This window comes from Callithrix jacchus, chromosome 6 (assembly GCF_049354715.1).
Source record: "Callithrix jacchus isolate 240 chromosome 6, calJac240_pri, whole genome shotgun sequence".
In the NCBI taxonomy this organism is placed as follows: Eukaryota; Metazoa; Chordata; class Mammalia; order Primates; family Cebidae; genus Callithrix; species Callithrix jacchus.
The window spans coordinates 118,022,381-118,046,474 of record NC_133507.1 but is presented as its reverse complement, the minus strand read 5'-3'; the positions used below and the strand labels follow the sequence as shown (position 1 = coordinate 118,046,474).

General features: G+C 39.7%; 1 protein-coding gene across 12 annotated transcripts in view; it reads left to right on the top strand.

The window, feature by feature from the left end:
* Positions 1–24,094, top strand: part of ANKRD44 (ankyrin repeat domain 44) — a 340,075-nt gene that overhangs the window by 229,717 nt on the left and 86,264 nt on the right. For 5 of the 12 annotated variants that reach the window (XM_035305206.3, XM_035305211.3, XM_035305212.3 and 2 more), the window contains exons 11-16: positions 4,318–4,400; positions 5,521–5,638; positions 7,615–7,683; positions 10,764–10,904; positions 12,525–12,605; positions 15,492–15,603. In XM_035305206.3, the coding sequence (XP_035161097.2) occupies positions 4,318–4,400; positions 5,521–5,638; positions 7,615–7,683; positions 10,764–10,904; positions 12,525–12,605; positions 15,492–15,603 (604 nt within the window). The remainder of the gene's footprint in view (positions 1–4,317; positions 4,401–5,520; positions 5,639–7,614; positions 7,684–10,763; positions 10,905–12,524; positions 12,606–15,491; positions 15,604–24,094) is intronic. The other 7 variants (XM_078328068.1, XM_035305210.3, XM_035305205.3 and 4 more) reach the window with 3 other exon arrangements.

Below are 24,094 nucleotides of genomic sequence, written 5' to 3'. Positions count from 1 at the left end.
TTTTATTCTCATCCAAAACTTTATTTTCAACAATATAGCCATTATTAACTCCTAGCAAAGTGCTTGGGATATAATACAACAATAATAGTTGCTTATCAAATCACGAAATAAAACAAGGGCTGAGCATGGTAGCTCATGCTTGTAATCATAGCACTTTGGGAGGCCAAGGTAGGTGGATTGCTGGAGCCCAGGAGTAAGACCAGCCTGGACAACACAGCAAAACTCTGTCTCTACAAAATGCACCAAAAAATTAGCTAGGCATAGTGATGTGCAACTGTGGTGTTCCCAGTTACTCACGAGGCTGAAGTGGGAGGATTACCTGAGTCCAGGGAGGTCAAAGCTGCAGTGAGCTGTGATCACACTTCTTTCCCTGATCCCTTTGTGGGACTTGCAACAAGAGTACCTTGTTTACTCAGCCTGCCACTCTCAACTCCTTGCAGGAAGGAGCACACGAGCTGATGAGTGTGGGAACTAGAATGAATGATTGCTGGAATCAGCTGGCTGCTTTGGCAAAGGCAGGAGTAAACTCTGTGCAGGCCCAGCAGTGGCATCCAGCTGGGGGTGCCTGCAACTCCCAAAGCCTCTCAAGGGCATGTTACAGTGCTCTTTTAGCTCTGCCATCCACTGTTGGCTTAAGTGTTAACAGCTCAGTGGGCCCCTTGCCTTTTTGCATGAGGCAGCTGCCCTCCACCAGTGAGGGCAGAGGGCCAGAATGACAACCGTTTGTATCTGCAGCTGTGGCTCCTAAGCTCTTGTTTGGTGTCCAGAAAAAATGAGGTCTCATGAATAAATTGAAGGATGGTAAATGCAGGGGATTTTATTGCTGATGAAAGTGGCCCTCAGTGGGAAGGGGAGCTGAAAAGGGGATGGGATGGGTAGATAATCTTCCCCGGAAATCCAGGTGTCTCTGACCAGATTCTCCTCCAAAGTTATGCCATCAAGCTATCTCTCTGAAGTCAAGCCACTTCTCTTGATGTTCAGCTGTAGTTCTGAACTGGGGTTTTTATAGGCACAGGATTGGGTGGGGCAGGGCCATGGGTAGTTTAGGAAAAGGCAACATTTGAATGAGAAAACAGGGATAGAAGTTTTCACTTTGGGTTGCAGTTTCAGGCTTTTCAGTTTGACAGTAGGTTTTTATTGGGGATCTGCTCTTTTCTGCCTAGAATTTCTCTGTCCCCTGCCTCTATCACCATAACGGCACCACTCTACTCCAGCTTGGGTGACAGAGTAAAACTCTGTTTCAAAAAAAAAAGTACAAAGAAAAAGAAAAACAGGTTGCCTTTCAAAATTGAGAGTTTGTCTTGCTCAGTATTGTTATCTCCAGCCTTTAGCATAGTCTATGCTACTTAGAAACTGTTGAATAGAGAGAGAGATCCAAGATGGCCAACTAGCAGCAGCTCAGGATTGTAGCTCCCAGTGAAAGCACAGAGAGTGAGTGGACACCACACTTCCAGATGAATTTTTGTTGCCCACGAACCAGGAGATTCCTGGAGGAGGAGCCCCGCGGGTCACCAGCACGACTCTTTTGGCTGGTGCGGCTGTTTTGCTGGCACCCAGGCACAGTGGTTCTTGGTGTGTAGTATACTGGCTCCCAGGACTGGGAGCTCCGGCAAGGCAGAATCGCCCATTTAGCTGATTGAAAAGGGGACTGAAATGGGGAGCCAGATCGAGAGATTCCCAGGCAGAAAAGCACCATGAATCTCAATGCTGCTGTTTCAGCTGGTGCAGTGGGTCGCCACAGGGGAAATTCCCCCACAAAAAAACAGCAATTGGAAGTGTTGAGGATTGAGAGTTTCACAGCAAGCACAGCTGAACCTGGGAAGGTCCAGCTCTGTGGGGGAGGGGCATCTGCTGAAGGAAAACTTAGAAAAAACATCATCACCAACAAGCTGGACATCCACTCAGAGACCCAATCTGAAAGTCAGCAATTACAAAGACAACAGGTGGATAAATCCACAAATATGGGAAGAAACCAGTGCAAAAAAGGCTGAAAACACCTGAAATCAGAATGTCTCTCTTCCTACAGGGGATTGCAGCTCCTCATCAGCAACAAGGCCTGATGGAGAATGAGTGTGATGAATTGACAGAATCAGGCTTCAGAAGGTGGATAATAAGAAACTTCTATGAGCTAAAAGAACATGTTCTAACCCAATGCAAAGAAACTAAGAACCTTGAAAAAAGGTTTGACAAAATGCTAACAAGAATAGACAACTTAGAGAGGAATATAAGTGAATTAATGGAGTGGAAAAACACAATATGAGAACCTCACAAAGTATGCACATGTTTTAACAGTCAAATTGATCAAGCAAAAGAAAGGATATAAGAGGTCGAAGACCAACTAAATGAAATAAAATGAGAAGACAGGGTTAGAGAAAAAAGGCTAAAAAGGAATGAACAAAGTCTCCAAGAAATATGGGACTACGTGAAAAGACCTAATCTACGTTTGATAGGTGTACCTGAATGTGATGAAGAGAATGAATCCAAGCTGGAAAATATTCTTCAGGATATTATCCAGGAAAACTTTCCCAACCTAGCAAGGCAGGACAATACTCAACTCCAGGTAATACAGAGAACACCACAAAGATATCCCTCAAGAAGAGGAACCCCAAGGCACATAATCGTTAGATTCACCAGGGTTGAAATGAAGGAGAAAATACTAAGGGAAGCCAAAGAAAAAGGTCGGGTTACCCACAAAGGGAAGCCTATCAGACTCACAGCAGATCTCTCAGCAGAAACCCTACAAGCCAGAAGAGAGTGAGGGGCCAATGTTTGACATCTTTAAAGAAAAGAACTTTCAACCCAGAATTTCATATCCAGCCAAACTAAGCTTCATAAGTGAAGGAAAAATAATTTTTTTTGCAAACAAGCAAGTACTCAGAGATTTCTTCACCACCAGGCCTGCTTTACAAGAGCTTCTGAAAGAAGCATTACATATAGAAAGCAACAATCAGTATCAGCCATTCCAAAAACATACCAAAAGGTTAAGAGCATCACCATAATGAAGAATCTACATCAACTAATGGGCAAAACAACCAGCTAGCATTAAATGGTAGTATCAAACTCACATATATCAATATCAATCCTAAATTTAAATGGACTAAATTCCCCAATCAAAAGACACAGGCAAATTGGATAAAAAGCCAAAATGCATCAGTATGTTGTATCCAGACCCATCTCACATGCAAGGATACACAAAGACTTAAAGGGATGGAAGAAGATTTACCAACCAAATGGAGATCGAAAAAAAAAAAAAAGTAGGAGTTGCAATTCTCGTCTCTGATAAAATAGACTTTAAAGCAACAAAGACCAAAAGAGACGAAGAAGGACATTACATAATGGTAAAAGGATCAATTCAACAAGAAGAGCTAACGATCCTAAATATATATGTACCCAATACAGGAGCACCCAGATACATAAGGCAAGTTCTTAATGACTTACAAAGAGACTTAGACTTTCACATAATAATAGTGGGAGAATTTAACACTACATTGTCAATATTAGGTCAACGAGACAGAAAATTAAGAAGGATATCCAGGATCTGAACTCAGACCTGGAATACGTAAATTTAATAAACATTTACAGAGCTCTCCACCCCAAATCCACAAAACATACATTTTTCTCAGTATCACATCACACCTATTCTAAAAGTGACCACAAAATTGGAAATAAATCACTCCTCAGCAATTGCATAGCATGTCACAGGTTTAAATGAAATATTGGTTGGCTGCTTATTTGTTATTTTCCTCCCTTATTCCTTCCTGTCTCCATTGTTAAGCACATTTATTGGCATAAAAGAGATTTTTTAATACCCATTTTTAGACTGCATTCTAGCCTGGGCAATAGAGCAAGATTCCTGTTCTCTCTCCCTCTTTCTCTTCCTCTTTCTTTCTCTCTTTCATTCTTTTTTGTCTTTCTCTCTTTTTCTTCCTTTCTTTTTTCTCTAAAAAAAAAGAAAAAGAAACTGTTGAATAGATGAATGAGGGAATGAGATATATAATCACCAAGCTGAAAGAAAATGAGAGGGAAATTAATTTTAAATTTAAAGAGTCATGGTTTATGTGAAACAGATTTTCTTAAAATATACATTCCTATGGTAATGGACTTTTAATTCTGGTTCTGATTCAGGCATTTATTATTTTAAAGTAGAAATTGATTGCATAATTATTTATTGAATGGAAGAATTACCAAATTATTTTAGCCAGGACTCCCTACACAAATCATTGTTAATTTTCATCAGAGAATCTAGAAAGGTAATTGTCCTTCTGCATGTATCTTGAGATCTGTTGCCGTGAGATGCTCTGTTTTCTTACTCCTCAGGTGTGGAATCCATAGCATGTTCCCTTTACATTTAGCTGCCCTAAATGCTCACTCTGACTGCTGCAGAAAGTTGTTATCATCGGGTAAGTAAATCTGTTAGCAGAGATGAGGCTTCATGTGTCCTGTACATGAGTCAATGAATGGCTTCAAGTGTCTGGTCAGAGTGAATGGCTGCCTGTGCTTCATGTCATTACCTGACTTGGCAGGATGAGTTGTGTTCCTCGGCTAACTGCATGTGACAGCTCCCAGCAATCCTTGGTGTTAAAGCTGTTTGAATGTCACTATTCCTGTCCCAGAATGAGAGTCTTGTCTGTTTTTCAAGTTAAAGCTTGGGCATTCCAGGGTGAAAAGAGGCAGAGATGGCCAGAGCTTATAGAAAGGTTACATCACAGAAGAAGGAAAAGTCTTTGAGACTTAAAATGATGGCTTAGCATTTAATATTTTTCAACAAAAGAAAAAAGGCCAAATACCCTATATCTTGTGGTAGAAAATATCATGTTACTCCCACTCCCTGGGCATTGAAAAATCACTATGGCTGATTTCTTCCAACTAGGTTTAATTTCTATTTTTTAAATATGAGACCCTTTGGAGCCAAGAGATTGTTTCTGGTTTGGAGCTTTGCTAGTCTTTCTTATCACCACCTCTGCCGACTGTCATATATTAAGAAATTCCTGGGCTTTCAAAAGTGGTAGAGGTCTGCAAGGCAAAGATTGTTTATGAATTAATTCAGCAGATATCCCAGAGGCATTTTTTTTCCTTTAAGTACTTTACCTATGGCTGATTCTGCTTTCACTACTGTTGCATGTTTAAAAATTATCCCTGCATGCAAGCATGTTTCCCAACTCTTAATCCAACTTAAAGGTTGAAATACACATAAGAAAATATCTATTCCAGCATGCTAAGATTATCCCTTTGCCTCCATGTTTTGTCTATGAGTTCTATCTGCCTGTCTACTGCTCTACTTATCTCAAATTGGTTTCATAAATTTCTATCCTGGGATTAAAAGATGGGGCTGTGGTTCACCCAGGGCTGAATGTGAAAATAAATCCTTCTTGACTTCACGGTTCTTCTTATAAAATTGCCAAGCTTGAGCAGTTACCATTTGTTTCCATGACAACCTCTTTCTGACTACAATTGCTTGCATTCTGGTTTTTCTACTAACTGATTTTTCTGTCTCTGCAATGTTTCTTGTGGTTTAACTAGGACAAAAGTATAGCATAGTATCCTTGTTTAGTAATGAGCACGTGCTGTCTGCAGGCTTTGAAATAGACACCCCAGATAAATTTGGAAGAACGTGCCTTCATGCTGCTGCTGCAGGAGGGTGAGTAGTTAGCAATTCTAGTTATTTTATGACTTAATTACTAATTCATCTTTATTGACCTAAGCTGTCTTGAATCACAGGCAATTTCCTTAGTCAAATAAGAAAGAATCATTTCTACCAGTTATCAAATATCACTGTTATATTTCCATATTACTTGCATTTTGTTTCACCAAAGAAAAATTATTAGCCCATCTCAGATAGCAGATAGTTTTTCTTTTGCTTTCTTCTTTCTCTTTTCTTTTTTTAAATTCTGGTTTTCAGGCTATAGAATACATATCTGTTACCCCATACACCAAAAGAAAATAATCTGAAATTTGTTCCTCGGTTTTTCCTCTTTTGTTGCTGGTATGTGGGTGATGATCAAGAGAATCAAAGATTGAATTAATTTATGTTCATTTATAGACATTTTTGTCCTTGTTTCAAATCTGATTTTTAGTCTTTTAGGGATTAAATGTGAACATAGGTCAAGAAAACCCAAAAGACAGGCAAGCAGTAATTTAACCCTTACCTTTTTTTAAGGTTGTAAGGATAATTTTTTCATCAGCTACTTTCTTTTCACATGCCAATGGTATGTGAAAGATTGAAGCTCTGATCAATGTATTGTTGACCTATGTGACCACACATTGACCAAACATGGCACCTTTGGATGTTGTTGTTTGGGGAAGGTGTTGGTTCTTAATCAATTTCCTGGTCCTTAAGGAACAGCAATGCTTCTCCATTTGTCATTTGTATATTAGAGGCAGATAAATGGTAACACTTTAGGACTCCTTATTTACATGAGTTCCTTCTGAATTCTTATTACTAGATTTATATTTATAATTATATATATATATATATAATTTTAAAGCACCCTTACCCCCACCTGAGCTCCCAAATTGTATGAGCTTTATGAGCCACACGAGTTGGTTTTATCAGGGTAAACCAAAGGCAGGTTTAACCACTGCCTTTGATTCTTTGGCATCATTCAGGAAGATCAGCTGAATGCTACACCATTCAGCTGGCATGCTACACCAACACATACTTATCTTAAAAAGTTCTTATATGCTATGATTGAAAGAGCTAGTTCTCTGAGAAGGTGGCTATAAAGGGTGGGTTTGGGGTGAAGAGAGCCCTGCTCAGGTTTATCATTGAGATCATTTTTCATAGTTAAATTATAGTAATAATTCTAGGCCACTTCTATCATCCCAAGTATAGAACAATAAGGGATAATTGTCCCTTTTTTATGCCCCCATTTAAAAAATATCAGACCTGTACAGAAAGTGGCAACATACAATTCCAGATTCATGTCTGAAATTCCTATTAGAATTGCTATTTAGCTACATGCCCTTTAATAGGAAAAATCATTTCACTGGGTCCTTTTCTCTCTATTAAATATGATTTATTGCTTCTGTGAATGATAAAGAAGCTATGGAAGATCACTGTGCACCATGACATCATTTTCGGCCTTGGTTCTGCACATTTATTTGCCTAAATTACAAAGACAGGGAAATGCATGCTTTATTTTCCATTAAGGAGTGTCTCGGTTGAAAGTGGTTATCATGGTGAATTCATTCTGCTGTGATAGCAGGTAACGCCCATCCAGTCTGGCTCATTGTTTAAAGGGACATGAGGTTATTATAGGTTTAAGTGGTTGTTTCATAAACTCTTGATGGTTTTGAAAAAGAATTTCAGGATAAACGATGAAACCATCACTGGAGGGTTTAATCATGTAATAATCATTAAATTTCTTAGTCATGGAATTGAAAATGTTACACCAAGTTCTTTAATCTGTTGACTTATTAGCTTTGAAAAAGGAATCATAGAAACTTTAGATTCTTACAATATGTCACTCTAATATGTTCAGGTTTTTATTAGCAGAATTTAGACTTGAAGCTATCTTTTCATCTGGTCCTGCACTCGGCAGAAAATGGCTCTTGCTGAAGATAGGCCAGTAATTGATCTCTTCCGTCTTAATAATGTTTTCCCTGTCTTTCTAGTAATGTGGAATGTATAAAACTCTTGCAGAGCAGTGGAGCAGATTTCCATAAAAAGGACAAGTGTGGGAGGTATGTAATCAGAGTTCTGCTTCAAGTGCCTAAATAAAAGGAACTGGGAGTGGTCTATCTAGTAATCAAGTTACAGTGAAATGGTAAACTGGGAAGTTAGCTGGGGGGATTCCATCCTTCTCCGAAGGAAGTCTCTTCTCATGGAGATTGCCCGCAAAGCAAATAAGCCACAAAGAAAGCATCTCTACTCACAGCTCCTGTTTAGAATTGACAATTGTCTTTTTTTCAGTTAAAAGACAAAACAAAATTCCTGCATGGATATAGTTTAGAAAATTCTGTTTCTAGCAGAGTAGAACACATAAGTCCTAGTCATAAAATCTAGAGCATTTTATTATATGTATTGAACATTTCATCTTGGGATGAATTTTCAGACATGTTTAAAACATTAAGTCCCACATTTAAAACATTAAGCACACACACCACCAATGGGTCATAAAACTCTTCTTACCTTAATGGTCCTTTACATAAGTAAATAATGCCATGATGCCAACTGGCTTATGGATATATATTTTTTTCATGAATATATATAATTTTTTCCCCATTGCAGCTCTTTACCCTTTCTCTCTACATGTACCCTCCTTTTTTGAGGTTGCCACAAAGTTCTTCTCTTACCAACCTGTCTAAGGCAGCTCCTACCCACCCTTTTAGATTCATGTCAGTGACACCTCCTTGTGCTCTGATGGGCATGCCCCTCGTCTCTGCTCCCCAACACCCTAAACCTCCATGACTGCAGAGTACCTCACACTGTTCTTGTGGACTCTGACTCCTTGTCTCTCTCCTTGTTAAGGGAAAGGGGTCCCCACCCAGACTCCAAGAGAGGGTTCTTGGATCTTGCACAAGAAAAAATTCAGAGTGAGTCCATAAAGTGAAAGCAAGTTTATTAAGAAAAAAAAAGAAATAAAAGAATGGCTACTCCATAGACAGAGCAACCCCAGGGCTACTGGTGGCCCATTTTTATAGTTATTTCTTGATTATATGCTAGAAAAGGGATGGATTACTCATGCCTCACCTATTTAGAACATGTAAGGTAACTTCCTGATGTTGCCATGGTGCTGGTGGGAGTGTAGCAGCGAGGATAACCAGAGGTCACTCCTGTGCCATTTTTGTTTTGGTGGCTGCTTTACTGCAACCTGTTTGTTTCATCAGCAAGGTCTTTATAACCTGTATCTTGTGCCGACCTCCTGTCTTATCTTGTGACTTAGAATGCCTAACCATCTGGGAATACAGTCCGGTAGGTCTCAGCCTCATTTTACCTAGCCCTTATTCAAGATGGAGTTGCTCTGGTTCGTATACCTCTCACATCCCCACCTGACTATGAACGTCCTCAGGACAAGAGCTCTTTATCTTTGGGCCCTGTCATGAGGTTCTTACCTGGTAATTTTGGTCTAATTAAAATCTATACAATCCAATATGTAAAATATTTAAAATTTTCTTTTTTGAACTAAAGAGGAGAAAAATCAACTAGTGAGAGAGCCAATAAATTGACTATAAAATATGAATTAGTTATTCTTGAAAACTGATCATTTGTTTATTCTTCTTTGACTATTGGCTAGTCATATCAGAAAAACTGTTAAATAATTGAGAGCTAAAAATAAGTAATGTATAGCAAATTACTTAATATTTCTGTAGTTTTGCCCTTTGCCAGGTCCTTGTGTTTTCTGATACTAACTCTATGAGATATGTGGGGATGCTGTTATCCCTTTTAATAGATGAGGAAGCTGAACCCAAAGAAACTAAATCATTTATACATGTACACAGGATTTTACACCCAGAAGGACCTTAGAAGCTTTACCTTTGGACCCTGTCATGAGGTTGTTACTTGATAATTTTCTGTCTAGTTAAAACATGCAATTCAATAGGTAAAATATTTAAACATTTCTTTTTTTGAACTAACAAGGAGAAAAATCAACTAGTGAGAGAGAAACTAAATGATTTATACATATACATATACACAGAATTTAGACCTAGAAGGACACAGCAGCTCAAAAGTTCTTGTTGAAATAAGGGTGAAAAAGTTCAGACCCAGAGAGGGGATGTGATTTGGGCCAGCTTGCGCATCTGCCCACACTGGAGCCCAGGGCTTCTGATTCTGATTTGGATTCTGCATTCTTCTTCTCATTAACCAACATCCCTATCCTCTAGGAGCTTACAGTTCAGTGGGGAAGATGAGAAAATACACCAGTGCTAAAATCAAGGCAATATGTGATGAGAACTCAAGAGAGACCCAGAGAGTAGCTAAGCCATCTCAGACAAAAGAAAGAGAGCTAGCCCCTGGGACAAGAAGGATGAGTGGGGTTTTAATGAGTGGAAATGATTCATGAATCGGCACTCCCAAGGGTAAACCAACCTGGACAAAGGCTGGGGGACGTGTGGACATGATCCAGAAAGCCTCAAAGCGTCCAGTTTGATTATCCTAATGGGTACATCTATGGGAGAGAGAGACCCTATCAAAGGAGATTGGGACCAGTTTTGGAAAGTCTTCAATTCTAGGCTGAGGAATCAAGTCTTTGGTTAGTAGAGAGAACCAAAGGTTTTGGAACACGATTGTTATACATGGGTATTGCATCTTAAAAAATTCTTCATTCAGACTTACTAGAAATTATGGATGCTTTATTAGAGCTAAGGAAGTCAATAGGATGGGCTTGCAATGGTCCAAAAAAAGCAATAACGTAGACCTAAACTAGGATAGGCTCTAGGAAGGAGAAAGAACAGATCCGTGATAGGTGGCCTTGTGTGACACCACTGTCTTTGTAGCCTCACTTCCAGTTTATACAAGCTAAGCACCCTTCATCTGAAAATCCAAACTCTGAAATACTGCACGATCTGAAACGTTTGGGGCACAGCCATATAATGTTCAATGAACATGCTCATTGGAACGTTTTGAATTTTGGATTTTTGAATAAAAGATGCTCAACCATCTAAAATACTTCTAGTTCCAAGCATTTCAAATAAGGGTTACCTAACTTGTATAGTTGAAAGAAGCTTTCCACACCCCTAGGAATACTGCTGCCAGTGCTAGTGCCAACAACGAGCCTGTTTTCCAGACTGAATGAAGTAATAAATTGCTGTTTGTTTTTCAGGACCCCTTTGCACTATGCAGCTGCAAATTGTCATTTCCACTGTATTGAGACATTAGTGACCACAGGGGCCAACGTTAATGAAACAGATGACTGGGGACGCACAGCTTTGCATTATGCTGCCGCATCAGACATGGATAGAAAGTAAAAACTGCCTTGCTCATGCTTCCTCTGGGAACAGGGTTGGGGAGTGATGGGGAAGGACTGCTAAGTTTTCTTCATACTGCCTCATGGAAAAAGAGTTAGACTAACCCAAAAGAGTTAGATTTGCTTCATTTCAAACCTGGGCTTTCCTGTTCTGGTGACTTTATATTTGATTATTACATGTCACTGCTCAATTACTTCTCTGTTCTTTGGGTTGAATGCCAAGTGGAGCTGTCAAGCTCAGGTTTATGGTTCATTCAAAATCTGTTGTACTTTATTTTGACATATACCATAGTTTTTACCATCACCACTTAAATGCTTCATTTGCTAATATATATGTCATATGTCAAAAACATCCACCCACGCAGAATCCCAGCAGTCTTTAAGTATAGCTTTAGTACATGCAAACTAGGTACTGTTGCTCCAAACCTGGGCACGAATGCTCTTTCAGGAGCTAGAGGAGAGGAAGTTGGTTGCTCAGGACATGTTTGGATTCTAGGGGGGTAGAAATGGAAAACAGAAATAAACAAACCAGTTCAAGGGGAAAAGGTGGGGGAGATGCCCACAGTTGATGAAACTGTTCTTAGAAGCTTCAGGCAGGGCCTCCTTCATAAGAATACTTTTTGGTGACGCTGTTTAAAGAACTATTGAGTTATTTGCTGTCTTGTGCTGTGGAATTGATTCTGGGTCAGTGCTAACTGCTTCTCCTATAGAACAATGGCTTTTAGATGATGACCCAGTGAGAAATAATATCTTACAATCATGACCCCATATGCATATTCACATATATATAGTTTATATACTATGTACAATGGAAATAAAGTTTTCATAAAATCATATTTACTTTTACCATGTGTGATGCATTCTGACATTTTCTCTATTTTATTAGAGAAAAAAATCTTGCTGACTACAACCCACTAAATCGATTTCACAATGGGTTTTAAAATGGGTTATGGTATATAATTTGAAAAATACTGCTTGCCTCCTCTTCATAGTTGTATAATAAATAGAAATAATAATGTCAGATGTAGTATTCTGATCCCTTGTGCTTGTAGGTTATTAACAGACATTGCTTAACAAACATTTATTGAGCATCTACTCTGTACCAAGCTGCAGGCGATGCACTTGGAATAGACTGCGGGTGGTGGAAAGGGTGGGGAAAAATATACTTCATCTGTTAAGAGCTGGAGAAGGAATTCTGGATGATCAAGAATTGTTCTGTTAGATGAAGCGGAATGTGGCCCCATTTCTGGACAAATGAGATGCTGAGCTGGCAGTGGGGAATTTAGTGGGACTCAGAGAAGTTTCAGCTAAGTCACTTCTTTACTTGGGAAGTTTAGGATGTTTATAGAAGGGTGGGCAACTTGATTGTTACCTTATTTGCTGATACTCAAGTGGAAGTTTTAAGAAATCATATTCTCAGTTGGATCCTTGGGAGAGAATAGATTTATTGGATGGCTTTGGAGCGAATCATATATATCTTCAGTGAAAATCAGTGGTGCTTATTTCTTTTGGGTTGGGATAAAAATCATTGATATATAAATTGCACCAGAACCATTAACAGCTTTGCCATTTAAAAAATTAATTGCAACTTTTTTTTCTATCCTTTATGCTGAGAAGTAAAACTATCTTAGGAAATGCCCATGAAAATTTGGAAGAACTTGAAAGAGCCAGAGAGCTTAAGGAAAAGGAAGCCACACTGTAAGTTTTTTCTCAGCTTAGGAACAAGGTGCCATTTCCAATGCTTCATCTGCTTCTCTGAGTTACCACGTTGCCTGCCTTACTATTTTGGGGTTTCACTTGGGATCTTGAGGAAGTGATATGGGCTTGCCTTTAATGGATAAGAAACTACACTTAATACAGCCTTCAATTCTGCTATTTTCACACAGAGAACTTTATAAAATTGTGAGGTTTGCTTCAGCCACCACTGTGATTGGTCAGCAGTTTTTAGGACCTGGTGTCCTAAATATCATTTCTGACTGCGATGCATCACATACCAAGGAAGACAAATAAAGCCTCCTCTTGGAGCCTTAGGTTCTGCTTTTATGACCTGGGGACATTTATTTAGCAGATTCCATTTTAAAAGATCGTAATACTTTGGTGTGAAATAACTACTTGTGCTTTCTCCTCACCCCCAGCCCACACACACATCAATTTAGGAAGAGCCTCCTGCTTCTGCACACGGCTTCTCCTGGGGCCCCTCATCCCACCTGCTTCTACCTGGCTTCTGACAGAGATATAGCTCATTGCTGTGGCAGGGGTGGGAGTGCTTGCCATCACTCAGGGCTGTGGATGCATGGGAGACTCTGTGGCTTTGTCCTCTGAGAGTCCTTTCTGCACCACAGGTCACAGTGAGAAACTAACAGTGCTTAGTGCAATGCCTAGCACATAGTGTTCAATAACTGTTGAGTAAATGAACAAACAAATGAACTGGTACCCACACCTTGTGCCTCACCCCTGTGGAACCCAGTGGATATGGTGCTCTGTAAGTCTGCAGGCATATCGTGGTTAACTTATTTATTCCTCAATTGTTAGAGAAGCCAGTTTCTCTGGGGCCTGAATGCCTGTGTCTACTCCAGGGTCTTCCCACCCTACACCGGGCTACTCCCATGCCCAGACTGTTGTAGAAAGGTATAGTTAAAGAGTGTGGCTCCAACGCTAGTTGTGGGACCTAACTTCAATGGTTAATTGGGAAGGGGATGGTAAGTGCCGCAGTGAATAAAGTAGAATGACTGAAGTTTTGCTTTAATATCCCCAAATTTAAAATGACAGTTTAAAAGACTGTAGCATTTTAAGCCACCATAGCAAATGCCCCCTTCTCCAGTGAACTGCAAGCTTTCCCTGAGCCGGACAAGCTGAAGGAGAGCGAGGGGACAAGAAAGGTAGGGCAATGAGGGGGAACCAGCTGCCTGAGAACTCTTCTATACAAAGGGGGGCCACTCCCTGGTATCCAGATACGCCTCTGACCTCATGGGCATCTGTTAGCTTTGCATCTTAATTGCCAAAATTACTAGGCCCTGGGAAGAGAGTGAGAGAAAAAATAAGCATTCCCAGTTAAAACACAGAATTCATGTTTCCCTTACAAACAATTTGGTGAATATCCAAATTCTATATTACTTTTATTATAATACTACTATTGATCATATATATAGTTCAGCTATATTCTGGGTTAAATAACTCTCTGGGAATAATTCCAAGTATTTTCCAAATTACAAATTCAATTTATCAACTGATTTTTAGGATGTAATACATTCAGAAATTGGGGACTGTGTGTCCACTAGCATGTTATTCCTATTAAACGATTTTATATAAACGGCCAAATTCAGTTTACAGTGAGTCATACCTGGGATCCCTTCCATGGGCATTTAATTACCAGAATAAAAAAGAACTTCCTTATAAGGTACAAATGACCGAAGAGAGAATAATGGCTGGACTCTAAGAATAGTTTGATTTACTATAAAGCATTTTATAGGTAAATCATGTGTCATGTGGGTATTTGGTTTTTTAAAAATATATGGCTTTCATCCGTTTTTCTAGAAATTGAAGTATCTGCTTTAATCGTCCCTATGTGTAGTTGACTTTTTTCCTTTTGCCTTATACCAAAAGATAGGAGAATGCCTGTTTAAGTTTTTGGGTAACCTCTAGAAATTTTCTACTGGGAGTTTTTATTTAATGTATGGGTTGATATTTAGAATCTTAATATTTTGATTTGAGCATGAAATTGAATCGGTTTGGCCTTATAAAGGACATGTTTGTCCCACTGTTGCAGGAATGGTGCTGATGCTGTGAAACAGCGCCTCCTGACCAGTGACTCCCTCTTTCCCATCAGGACTGGACCACTTGCAGTAACTGGACCATTGGCCTTGAACAGAACTCATTACATCCCTGGGTGCTCTTTAGTGAAAGTGGAGCCATGTTCCTTCCTCTAAGCATTCCACGAAGACTGTGGCTTTTTCAGAAAAATTACAACTCTGTCTGAAAAGGCTTTAAACATTTTTTTTCAGATCTATATTCTTAATGGTGAAATTTAAGGCTCTTTATTCATATGTGGCTATGAAATTAATTCTTTGTTCTTTAAAAGTGCTTACCGATTCCTTTAATTTTTTTTTATTGTTTAGGCTATTCTTATTTTTTTTCTTATTCTTTTTAACTTTAATTTTTTAACTGTTGATTTTATGGTGAGGTTAAGAGTCAACCTCCCCTGTTGAGGCTGCCCTGTTACAGTGCCTGACCACTTCTTTATTATGTCTGAGACTTTGTTGACAGGGAGTTCCAAAACTTATTATTTCAATAATCTAGATGACAGACATTTTTACCTGAAGATGAGATGAAAAAAAGTCTTAATTACCCTCTTTTTCCTAAAGCTTTTTCTGAATTCTAGAATGGCTATATTAAGCTCAAATAAAGATAGCTACAGAAAACACACACACACAATTTTCAACACATAAAACTTCATTGCATAGGATTTTTAAAGACACAAACTCATCAGGTACTTCATGGAACATTAATAATAGGAGGATTTACATAAATTATCTTTTTCAGTCCAGAGATGTTTTCTAAAATAACACTTCATCTTTATACTTACAGATGTCTAGAGTTTCTGCTTCAAAATGATGCAAATCCATCTATCCGGGACAAGGAAGGTTACAATAGCATACATTATGCTGCTGCCTATGGGCACAGGCAATGTCTGGAATTGGTGAGTTGTTTTGTTTTGTTTTGTTCTCTCTCTCTCTCTCTCTCTCACACACACACACACACACACACACACACACACACTTCCCACCCTGGAAATACTGGTTTTACAGTCTCAACAAATGCCATTCTGCCTAATTAAGTCACCAGTAGAAATCACCTTGAAGATATTCTGGGGTAAGTGACTACATTGTTACATGTTATGATATGTAGATCTCTTTTTTCCATTTCTGTCATTCCTAATCTCAGAACTGACTGACAATTGACTCTTTTCCACTTTACTGCAATTTGGCTGGGAATGTTAGATCTGTGTGGGGACACTGTATTTTAAAGATAATTAGAATGCATCACATAAGCTCAGCATGTGTTTCCAGAGGCAAACTTCACATTCTAGTATTCAGTAACAGTGTTGTAAGATGACTATGTCAGTGTTCTCTAGAGGGACAGAACCAACAGGTTATATGTATATATAAAAGGGAGTTTATTAGAGAGAATTGGCTCACGATTACAAAGCAAAGTCCCAGGATAGGCCACCTGCAAGCTGGGGAAAGAGAGACGCCAGTAGTGGCTCAGTCCAAGTTCCAAAGTCTCAAATCCTGGGAAGCCAACAGTGCAGCCCTCCATCTGAGGATGAAGGCCCGAGGGCCACCAGGAGGACACTGGTGTAAGTCCCAGAGTCCAAAGGCAGGAGAACCTGGAGTCTGATGTCCCAGGCAGGAGGAGAGGAAGCATGCATCTGGCAAGGGAAAAGAACCAGAAGACTCAGCTAACAAGCTCATCCCTCCTTCCTCTGTCTGCTTCATTTTAGCCTTGCTGATAGCGACTGGGCAGTGCCCACCCACATTAAGGGGGTGGGTCTTCCTCTCCCAGTTCACCACCTCAAATGTCAGTCTCCTCTGGCAACACCTTCACAGACACACCCAGAAACAATACTTAACCAGCTGTCCAGGCTTCCTCTGATCCAGTCAAGTTGATGTCTAAGACTATCTTTCAGAGTGATTTATATAATCATTTGATAAGTGGGTTTGTCCTGGTCCCATATTTGTAATTTTGGGAAAGAAATTGGCAAGAGCATAATAGCAGAATTTATGGGAATTTCCAAACCACCAAAAATGCCAAACCTATAGTGACCAAGAGCCACCTGAGGGTTTGGATGGCTCTGTTGAAACTCCTTCATTGGTATAGCTCACAAGACACAAACTCACGTGTCCACAGGGACCAGAAATGTAAAGTGAATGACTGAAGTGAGCTCAGGTATAGAACAAATGGGAGGGGTGAGGATTGTGGCAAAGAGAGAGCACAGGTTCTATCTTAAGAGAGACAGTCAGCTCCTGCTGATTGAGACCAGGAATGCATACCTGGGGTTGCTAGCTCTTCAGCATTTTAAGAGAAGCTAAAATCTAGACTTTTTATGTGAAATTTTCTGTTTGGAAAACACTGGATGGGCCAAGAAAAAAAATTGGCTTTCATGGCTGCCCCCTGCCAGCAAACTACTATCTGCCATCTCCTGAGCACCGCCTTAGCTCAGCTTGACCAGGACACATGGGCATCCCAAACTCACTCTCTCAGGTTAAATGATGGGTCCCACCCTTCCTGGCTGTACTCCAACTCTGTTCCCTGTCCTTTGAAAGGGAGAAGTCCTTTTTTTCAGAGTTATTCAGAGTTGTGTTTGGGAATCGATTTGCCCTGTATCAGCCACACAGTCTCTTGAGAAAGTCACAAAGTAGAAAGCCGGTGAGCAACGGTGTTGGTGCCTATGCAGAAATGACTGAAAGGTGCCTTGCTCTTCCCTTTCCCTTTGACTTTGCTACTGGCTTAACTGGTTCCACTTAGGGTCAGTCTCACTTTGTTTCTTTTAACTGCAAATGTAGGAAAATTTTTGTAATGGTTACCCTACTTGGAAATAAAAAAAATAATTTTTCTAGTGTTGTTTTTCATTGCATTTACTGGTGACTTGTATGTACTCTCATCATTCTTGAAGACTTCTAGATCTTCTTTACCCAGGTTCTTGTGAGTGCTACAGATTTCTTTGATCTTGGGGTGGGTAGCATTTTGCATCTTTTTTTTTTTTTTTTTGGTCCTCTAGTTCTGATTTTATCATAGTTTATCTTTCAGTTATTGTGGCTGCATAACAAATCACCCTGAAAGTTAGTGGCTTACCATAACAATTATTTTTTATCTTCCACTGTTTCTGTGAATCAGGAGTTCAGAGTGGCTTAGCTGAGTAGTTCTAGTGAAAGGTATCCTATGAGATTGCATCCTATGAGATTACATCAGCTAGGGCTGGTACAATCTTAAAAGTTTCTTCACTCATATGTCAATCATCTGGACTGGAAGACTCAAGGAGCTGACATTCCTTGAGCTTCTCTCTTTTTGTCTCAATGTGTGTGTGGTTTTTTTTCCATGTGATTTTCTCTAGAAGCAGTTCCAGAGTAGCTGGATATCTTACATAGTGTCTTAGGGGTCCAAAGGCATCTGCCCTGGGAGAGTGGAAAAGAGGAAGAGATAAAGACTATATCATTCTTTATGATTTACCCTCAAAAGTCACACAGGGTAACTTCTGTAGTATCTGTTCATTGAGGCAGGTACAAAACACAGAGAAGCAAAGTAAACTTCACCCAATCCAGTCAAAGAGAAGAGTATCAAATAATTTGTGGACATTTTTGAAAACTACCCAGTTCCATAAAAAGATGTAGGAAGCCTAGTGATTTCACAGCCTCCTATTATATGGATTTTGATGTAGAATGTCAAATGGCCAAGAAGCAGTCCTCTATCTTATAGATGAGCAGACCAAAACACAGAGGTATTAACTGTTTTTTCCAGAGTCATAGCTCTGGTCTGTGTAAAAAGTGGGGCCCTGAATCAGGATTTCATGAATTCTGATTTCGAAAAGTGTTTATTCTGCCACACCATGCTGCCTTCCATTGCGGGTTAGAGCCCTCCCCCGCACCACTCAAGGCTTTTAAACAGAGAAAAAGCATGGTAGCCATTGATATAAGGCAGTACTATTTCTGCCTCTTAACTCCAGCATTGCCATGGAAGTTGATATAAATCTATCAGCAAATGTGGCTTTGTGTTTAGATCCCATAAAGAAATGCTCCTTGCAAAGTGTGTGTGTTTGTATGTGTGCGCATATGTGTGTCTGTGTGCGCATGTGTGTGTGTGTGTAGTAATCAGTGGCAGAGTGAAGGCTTTCTACTGTAACTACATATTATGATCCTGCCTTCCAAAATGTACTTAAGACACAGCTGTCTTTAATTGGTTTTCTCTATGAAAACCATGTCATAATTGTCAAAATAAACTTTTTTGTTAACATAGTCTTACTAATGTGTGCTGTTTTACAGTACTTTTGTGAGTTATCTTTAATCCTTCATAGCCTAGAAACTCAGGATAATTATCCTAACACCTTCTTTCTTTAGAAACATATTGCATGCAATGTCTTCATTTTTTTCAGGAAGACCATTTCGGTACTGTTATTTCTGTTATTCAAGTAAGAGGTTTTTCTGTCCATAAGAAGGTTTCACAAATTCTCTCTGACAATGAAATTACCCCCTTTGGTTAGATCAACATTTGCCCTGTGTAATTTACAAAGAGATAACTATTCCTAACAATTATAAGACACTCAAAAGCAGTTGGGAGAGGTGTTAACAGATCTTAATTTACCCTGTCAATCAAACAGAGTAGATTATAAATATAAATTGGTAGAAGTGTTGCTATTATTTGCTTTCAGGAAGAAAACCTCAGTCAGTCATTTGTAATACAGGATGAAAGTTCTCTCATTTTCCTGAATGATTTTAGTTGGATGGAAAGTTTTACGTATTCCTATTTTGGAATGCATTCCAAAATTCCTCTTGGGTGTAGTTCATACAAAGCAAAGATCCTAAGCAGGCTACAAACATTCTTATAGCCCATCTCCTCCCAATCAGAACGAAACACAGTCCTGAAAACAATCCTGTACTTTCCCCTAGGAGTGAAATCACAAGTCAGACCTTTGTAGGTATCTTATCCCCACTGCTGGCTCACCTAACTATGGATGGATTAGGACAGGAGAAGAGACAGGAGAAAAGGGTTCTGAAAGTAGGAGAGAGGGAATAGGGCCTGTCCTGGATACAAGTATTAAGTGAATTTCAAAAGAAAACATATATGTTGCCATAAGTATATGGAAAAAAAACTCAACATCACTGATCGTTAGAGAAATGCAAATCAAAATCACAGTGAGGTGACATCTCACACCAGTCAGAATGACTATTAATAAAAAGTCAAAAATAATAGATGCTGGCCAGGTTGTGGAGAAAAGGGAATGTTTAAGGTGGGAGTGCAAATTAGTTTAACCATTGTGGAAAACACTGTGGCAATTTCTCAAAGACCTAAAAGCAGAACTACCATTCAACCCAGCAATCCCACCACTGGGTGTATACCCAAAGGAATATAAATCATTCTAACCATAAAGATACATGGATATGTATGTTCATTGCAGCATTATTCACAATAGCAAAGACATGGAATCAACCTAAATTTCCACCAATAGACTGGATAAAGACAGTATGGTACATACATATCATGGAATACTATGCAGCCATCAAAGACAACTAGATCATGTACTTTGCAGGAACATGAATAGAGCTGGAGGACATCATCCTTAGCAAACAAATGCAGGTTCAAGAGATCAAATACTACACATTCTGACTTATAAGTGGGAGCTAAGTGATAAGAACACATGGACACAAAGAGGGGAACAACAGACACTGGGGCCTACTTGAGGGTAGAGGGTTGAAGGAGGGAGAGGATCAGAAAAATAACTATTGGGTACTGGGCTTAGTACCTGGGTAACAAAATGATCTGTACAACAAATGTTAATGACACAAATATACCTATATAGCAAACCTACACATGTACCCCAAACCTAAAATATGTTTTTTAAACAACCCCAAAACAAGTGTTAGGTGAAGAAGTGAGTTTTTGAGGGCGGTGCTTTTTCTCATATATTCTCCCTCTTTCCATAGGAATCTAATATCTTTATGGCCTTTAAAACCCCGATTTGCTTGTTAGGAAAGTGAACCAATTAACCTATGTGCAGTAGGAGGTGAATTTCTTTCACATTGCCATGCCAGTCTTCTTCCTCATCTCCCAACACAAACACCCATTTTCCCAGGGGTCATCCTTTTAACCAATTGTCCCTGACTCTGTGCTTTGTGCTAGAATTATGATGATGAGACACACATCTGGTAGCTCTTCATAGAGCCCCAAATAGAGCCTTACATAAACTCAAATAGAGTTTATTTGAGCCTCTGAGCAGAAATTGTGCGGGGAGATCTTTTTTTGACTCCACCACCCCAGCTTGTGCTTCTGGCCTGTGGAGGGAATAGAGTGTAAATGAGGATGTGTGGTCCTCTGGCCTTCACTACCAGTCCAGGGATTTTGTCCTCGGAGCACTGAAATAGGATTGAAGAGGATGGAGGGCCATCTGGACCAGCTGATTTGTGAGGCTGTTGAAATGTGTCTGCCTCCTCCCATCTAGTTGAGCAATTACTGTGATTATGCATATTATTAAGTATGTATCGTTAAATTTGATGTATGTTTTCTTTGACTCCGACATTCAGCTTGGTCTGCATTTACTTTGGCATTCAGAGTTTGTGGCTCCAGTCTGTGATCACAAGCATAGAATTTATAAACTACTTTGTGTTCAGTCCGTTTTGCTGTAATCAAAAAGAAACAAATTATTATAGCTGCTATAGTTTACTTCTATTATACAGGCTTATATTTAATTAGTTCTGTGAGAAAAAACTTCCAAAAAGTAGTATGAACCCTTAGCCTTGATAGAAATAGCCAAGGTTGAGAATTCTGCCAAGTCTACCTACTTAGGCCAGTATTCTCAGCTCATCTTGATCAAAGACATTTGTACTATGTGGGCAAGCAAAAAACTGCCAACAAGCATGTACTGAGAGCTGTGATCAGTCACATTCAGCTGGGCTCAAAATATCAAAACAGAGTGGGGAGACTTGGCTAATAAAGCCTCTTGTGTCTGAGTATAATGTATGTTTGAGTGGAGGAAGAGAATTGGCAAAGGAAAGTCCCAGGCCTCCCTTTTCCTCTATCTGAAATGTATTCCTACTGGCTCCAAAAAGAAAAATCAGGGAATCATGACCCTATTTAAAATTTTTGAGTTTATATTGGCTTATTATGTTTCTTTCACAATATTAAAGATTTTTCTGTGAACATAAAGATCTTTGAGGCTTTGTTATTGAAATGGAAAAATATGTGTGCCAATATAATTATATAAATTGCCTACAGATATTTAGAGAGATTGAAAACTCTAGGCCTCTTATTACATTCAGGCTGATATTTTTTTTATGCCAAATCACCTGGAATTTGGCTGCTTCTCTGAATCTTCTTTCCTGTTCAATGATAGGAATGAACTTGAACTTTAAGAGTAGGGGTGACAAAGCCCCTACTTATATATTCTAGGAGCTTCTGGGATTCTCCGAAGAAAGACAGTAAACAACTATGTCTTGGGCAACTCAACACTAAAATTATGCTGCTTTCAAATAAATGACTCAATGTTTAGGTTGTTTCTTGTGTTTATCACAGGACTTTAGAAAACCATTACCACCTGGCTTTAAATAAATATATATATCTGTATAAGATAGACTTATGACCAGGTGCAGTGGCTCACACCTATAATCGCAGCACTTTGGGAGGTCAAGGTAGGAGGATTACTTGAGTCCAGGAATTCAAGACCAGCCTGGGCAACATAGCAAGACCTTGTCTCAACAAAATCATTTTTAAAATTAGCCAGGTATGATGATGTGCACCTGTAGTCCTGGCTACCAGGAGGCTGAGGCAGGAGGACTGTTTGAGCCCAGGAGTTTGAGGTCGCAGTGAGCTATGACTGCACCATTGCAGTCCAGCCTGGGCAACAGAACAAGACCCTGTGTCTTAACTTACATTGGCAATGTCTCATTAAGCCTCTTAAGACTAAGAAAGCAGGTACAGAAAAGCAGTTTAAAAAAAAAAGGCTACTGAGTGGTTATCTGAGGACAAGAAAATGAAAAATCAGTAAATTTGAACCCCAACCCCAAACAAGTCTCTGATGACTGTTTTCTCTTCCCAGAGGTGCTGCTAAGAGAAGGACTTGGGTTGTTCCTGACCTCCCAGCAGGCAGCCTGCCAAGGGGCGGTGTTGTCTGGAAACCTCAACAATGCTGGTCTTGTGTTTTCTTCTATTTAATTCAGTTGGAGAGAAACATAAAATCCTATGAGGAACTCTCATTAAGGGCGGGGATGGGGGTGAGCATGGATATTTTGATACCACTGGCATCCTCTCAGATATAAGTTTGCAAATTTTGAGTTAGAATTTGGATGTAAACCCAATATTCAAAACAATGGAATAGACAATGTTTTATAAGATGTTCCTTTTTTTTGTAATGTGGCAGAAAAAATTTGTCAGCTTTACCATGAATGAATTTGTCAGCTGATGAAAGAAGCATTCAACATGATGTATTAAAATAGAACATTTCAGTTTTGTCTCCAGTTGAGGGCCTAGGACACTGGGGCCATGCATCCACATTTCGAATGAGATACTGGTGCTACAACCCATGGTGCCTTCCCCATTTCTAACGTCACAGTTGGAAAGAACAAGAAGTTCCGAGATTAGAGAGAAGGCTTCTTTGGAGCTAGCTCTGCTGTGAATTCTACCTCATAGTGGAGGAGACAGAGTGCCTTATCCTGACCCCAAGCCCAAGGGAGGGAAGCTTCAAGGAGATTGCTTAGGTATCTTATTTGTGTCCCACACAATTTAGGGAGCATGCAGGACTGGTATATGATAAATCTGAAGACTGAATGGCTTTGACCAGAGCTTGCTGGCCATGCAGCTAAATAAGCTGAAGGTTGTGTTTGAGAAATCACTCTACTCTCAGCAATGAAGGGTCAAAGTATATATTTCGCAATGCCCAAATATGAGCCAAGAGCCAGAGCTAGCCTGTGGTTCTCCTGGATATCACTTGAGAGGGCTGCCTGAAAGAGTTGGGAGACCCAGGATTCCTAGTGTGGAGAGGGACATATAAGTTACCAGCAGGAAGGTCCATTCACTCAGGCAGAGGGAACTGCAGGCGAGAGACCCCAGTGATGGTAGAGAACCTAATTCAGCATCTAAGAGAGGGACAGTTGTAAATATCTGACCTGGTCAGAAGACATCACTGCCAGAAAAGTGTCAGTCAGACCATTGTTCCTGCTCCCAATGTGTCCTCCTTTCCCTATCCCCTTTAGTCCTGGAGGAGCAGAGGCAGAAGAGGAGGAGGAGAAGCCCTAGGTTGGGGAACAGAGAAGTCAGCTATGTCCCCTTTCCCACTTCAGTCTTTAGGGGAAGGTGAGAAGGAGCTTTAAGAAGTTAAACAAGGTTAGGAGTCTGTGATTATCACACTGGAACAGACATATTGATTGCTGACATGAAGTTATGTTTTAAACTAAAGTACCTAGAGTATTTGTTGGAGATTTTGC